This window comes from Haliaeetus leucocephalus, unplaced genomic scaffold (genome assembly GCF_000737465.1).
Source record: "Haliaeetus leucocephalus isolate CR32 unplaced genomic scaffold, Haliaeetus_leucocephalus-4.0 Scaffold636, whole genome shotgun sequence".
In the NCBI taxonomy this organism is placed as follows: domain Eukaryota; kingdom Metazoa; phylum Chordata; class Aves; order Accipitriformes; family Accipitridae; genus Haliaeetus; species Haliaeetus leucocephalus.
Window position 1 is genome coordinate 10,359 of NW_010973072.1, and position 3,522 is coordinate 13,880.

The 3,522-nt window shown below is 63.3% G+C and overlaps 1 protein-coding gene across 1 annotated transcript in view; it reads left to right on the plus strand.

The window, feature by feature from the left end:
• Window positions 1–2,338: 2,338 nt before the first annotated feature.
• Window positions 2,339–3,522, plus strand: part of SRL (sarcalumenin) — a 23,873-nt gene continuing 22,689 nt past the window's right edge. Inside the window, exon 1 of the mRNA XM_010578349.1 lies at window positions 2,339–2,449. Within this exon, the coding sequence (XP_010576651.1) occupies window positions 2,389–2,449 (61 nt within the window). The 5' untranslated portion in view covers window positions 2,339–2,388. The remainder of the gene's footprint in view (window positions 2,450–3,522) is intronic.

A 3,522-nucleotide genomic window follows, 5' to 3' on the forward strand; every position in this document is an offset into this window, starting at 1 on the left:
GGGCCGGCGGGTGTTGAGGCGGGTGGGGGCCCCCCCCCCCCCCCTTTTTTTAACCCCCCCCCCCCCGCCACTGACCCATGGGGTATCCTGCCAACTTGGCAGCAGCCCCGGTGTTCCCAATGGCATTCCCTTGGGTTGGGATCTTAATTTGTTTTTTCTTCCTCTTTTGTGTTTTTTTTTTTAATTAAATGTTCATTTTTAAGCAGGGGGGAGATGCCAAGTGACACGGCAGCAAAGGCGGGACAGGGACCCCCAGCTTTGGGGTACAACCAGCCCCACCACGGCTTCTGCACCCCACGTGGGGCAGAGAAAACCCAACTTTGGAGAGTAAAAAAATCCCGGGATTATGCCACCGGAGCACAGGCAGGAGGGCTGGCATGTGCCATCCCCCCGGCATTTCCAACGCCCACCTCCTTGGCACGGGGATGGCGGTTTGGGGGCTGATTTTACACCCCTGTCCCTGTCCCCGTCCCCATCCCCGTCCCCATCCCTGTCCCGTCATCCTGCTCCCATCCCTCCTTTAAGCACTTAATCCGGTTCGCGGGGTCCGTCAGCTCCGAAGAGCTTTTCTATTTCGTGATTCTGTCGCTTGGGTCTGTCATGGCGGGCGGGGGGGTCCCCATTTTGTGTGTGTCCCCCCCTCTCACCCCTGCTGCCCCCCGCCCGGCTGTAGGGTTTTAGGCCAGTTGTGTGTAGAGCCTCGGTGGTATTTGGTAGGTTCCCCCCCAGCCGCAGCTGTTTCTCGGTTCCTTTCCCTTTTTTTTTTTTGTATTTTTTTTACGATTTTCAGGTCTTTGTGTTGATTGAGAAGCTATTCTATTTTGTTAAGAAAGTGGAAAAAAAAAAAAGAGGCTCGTGCCTTTGTAAAGAAACAAAATAAAGTTTGTACTTGGTTTTTTAGAAGCTCGGTCCCAGTGTTAACGTTTGTGGGAGGGGATGGGGACAGGGACGGATCCGGCTCCCGCGGGACACTGGTCCCTCTCAGGGGACCTGGGGCTTGCGGGGAGGGCAGGGGAGCGCTGCCTCCATCGGGAATCACAGGCAGGGAGTGGGCAGGAGGCAAAGGCAGAAGGATGCCGGCCCTGGCGAGGTTTCCCGCTGAGCGGCTGGGCTATATTTAAAGGCTCAGTGCTGCCAGCGCTGTCCGCACGTGCTATGAGCATGTCAGGGCTCAGCTCACTGCTGAGATGGGGGGGGGCTCTGGGGCTCGTTTTAGTGAGGCAGCTTGGCTGGGGGGGGGGGCCGGGGTCAGGCTTTGTGTCCCCCTGCCCTGGGGGTGCTCCAGGATGGGGGTGTCCCCGTGGCTTGGGGGGGGGCACCCATCTCTCTTCATGGCTCTCTGTGGGGCTGCTGGCTTGCCTTTTGGCTCTGTTGGGGTGGAGGCACCCATCTCCCTCCATGGCTTTTTTTGGGGGGGCACCCGTCTTTTCCCATGGGTCACCTACCTCTCAGCATCCCCCCACGGCCATGGGTCTCTCCTGCTCCCCCTCCACACCATGGCCCTCTGCGGTGCCCAGCTGACGGCTGGCTCCTGCCTGCTCCCCCACCATTGTCCCCTCCTCATCACCCCCATCTCAGAGCCGGGGGCTCCCCCTGCTCCCACACTTGCAGGGGGCTTGTGGGCTGTTGTCTTCCTCCCACGGTCATGGCCCTCCAAAAGTGGCTCCTCCAGTGATGGAGCCCAGGGGCCACTCTGCCACGGCCAGGCTTTGGGGACAGCGCTGCATGGCCGTCCCCTACAAGTGAGGGTGACATGAGCTGGTGACCCTGTGTCTCCGGCTGCTGCCATCCCCCATGGCATGCTGCCGGCGTGGTGCCAGCGATGATGGGGACACCCCCAGGGTGGAGGGGACATGTCCCCTTGCCTATCGGGTGAGTGGCATCGCCTGGAATTGGTGACCTGTGGTGGCTCAAGCAGGTCCCAAATCAGCCCAGGATGAGGTACCTGGGGACACCTGCCTTTGGGGACAGATGGGTGACACCGCAGTGCCCTGATGCTTGTCTCTCCTCCTCCATGAAAGCCTGCTCCAGCCAAAAAGGGGCTGCAGGAGCTTGGGGCAGCCCAAGGAGATCCACTACCCCATGCCAGCAGGATGCCATGATGGGGACGGTGACCCCACGTGGGCAGTGCCACCCCAGGGCCCCCACGCCAGAAGGTGTCCCATGCCATCACATCCCTGACACGAGCCTTTCCCAGTGCTGCAGCGCTGTCACCATGCTCAGCCCCGTCCCTGTCCCCATCCCCAGGGCCCCCTGGGAGCGGAAAAGCAGCGACGGCAGCATCTGTGCTGGCCGTGCCGGCAGCTGCCAGCCTGCCTGCCCTGCCCCACGCTCGCTGCCGCCGTATAAATAGAGGCAGTGAGAGGCAGGGAGCTCCTGGCAGCCACCATGAAGGGCCTCAACCTGCTCTGCTGCTGCGTGGCCTCGCTCCTGCTCCTTGGCACTGCAGGTATGGCTGCCCGCCGGGCTGCGGGTGCCCGTGGGTCCCCATGGGGCTGTGGGGGCCATGGGTCCCCAAGGAGGCTGCGGGTCCCCATGGGGCTGCAGGTGCCCATGGGGCTGTGGGTGCCTGTGGGGTAGTAGGTACCTATGGGGCTGTGGGCACCCAGCAGGGTTGTGGGCACCCATAGGGCTGGGGGTGCCTATGGGCTGGGGTGCCCAGTGGGGCTGTGGGCACCTTTGGGACTGCGGGTGCCTGTGGTGCTGTGGGTGCCCTGCAGGTTTGTAGGAACCCATGGGGCTGTGGGTGCCCATGGGGCTGTGGGTGCCTTGCAAGGCTGCAGTTACCCATGGGGCTGTGGGTGCTGCTAGAGCTGTGGCTGCTCATGGGGCTGCAGGTGCCAGTGAGGCTCTGGGGTGCCCAGCTTGCACCCCAGGGCTGGGTGGGTGCCAGGAACAGGACAGGGTGGCAGGGGTACAGCCATGCTGGCTCCCCGGCAGCTCTGCCAAGGCTGCAGGGTCACCCCAAAATGTGCAGGGAGACACAGTGGGGAACTGTGGACAGGAAGGGCTGGAGGGGGGATGTGGGCTGGGGTCCCCCCTCCAGAGCCAGGGTGGGCACAGAGGCTGTGCTGCCACCAATGTGCTCAGGGTCAGTGTCACCCATGGCTGCCGAGGTGGCTCGGTTTCGGGCTGTGAGGACTTGGGGGGGCTGCTGGGGTGCTGGGGCACCCCGTAATCAGAGCAGGATGGGGTAGGCTGTTTGCCCTAGGGGTCTTCCCCCCCCCCAAGGACTGGCCAAGCAAGATAGCACTTTGGGTGACCCCCAATCCCCTTCCCCGGGCTGTCCTATCCCCACTTAGCACCCCTGTCCCCAGCTGGGCGTCCCTTGGGGGCCATGCAGTGGGGCGGCATCGCTGGTACCCTTGCTTGCCCTTGAGTTAATTTGGGCCGGTTCTCTGCCTGGCCGGGCTCCGGCGGCCGTGCTGCCGGGAGGGGGGCGGCTAAGTATGGAAACAGCCGTGTAAGGGGACACTGTGCTCCCTGCAGCCGCCCTGGCCCCCCCCAGCCGCCGGCCCCCCC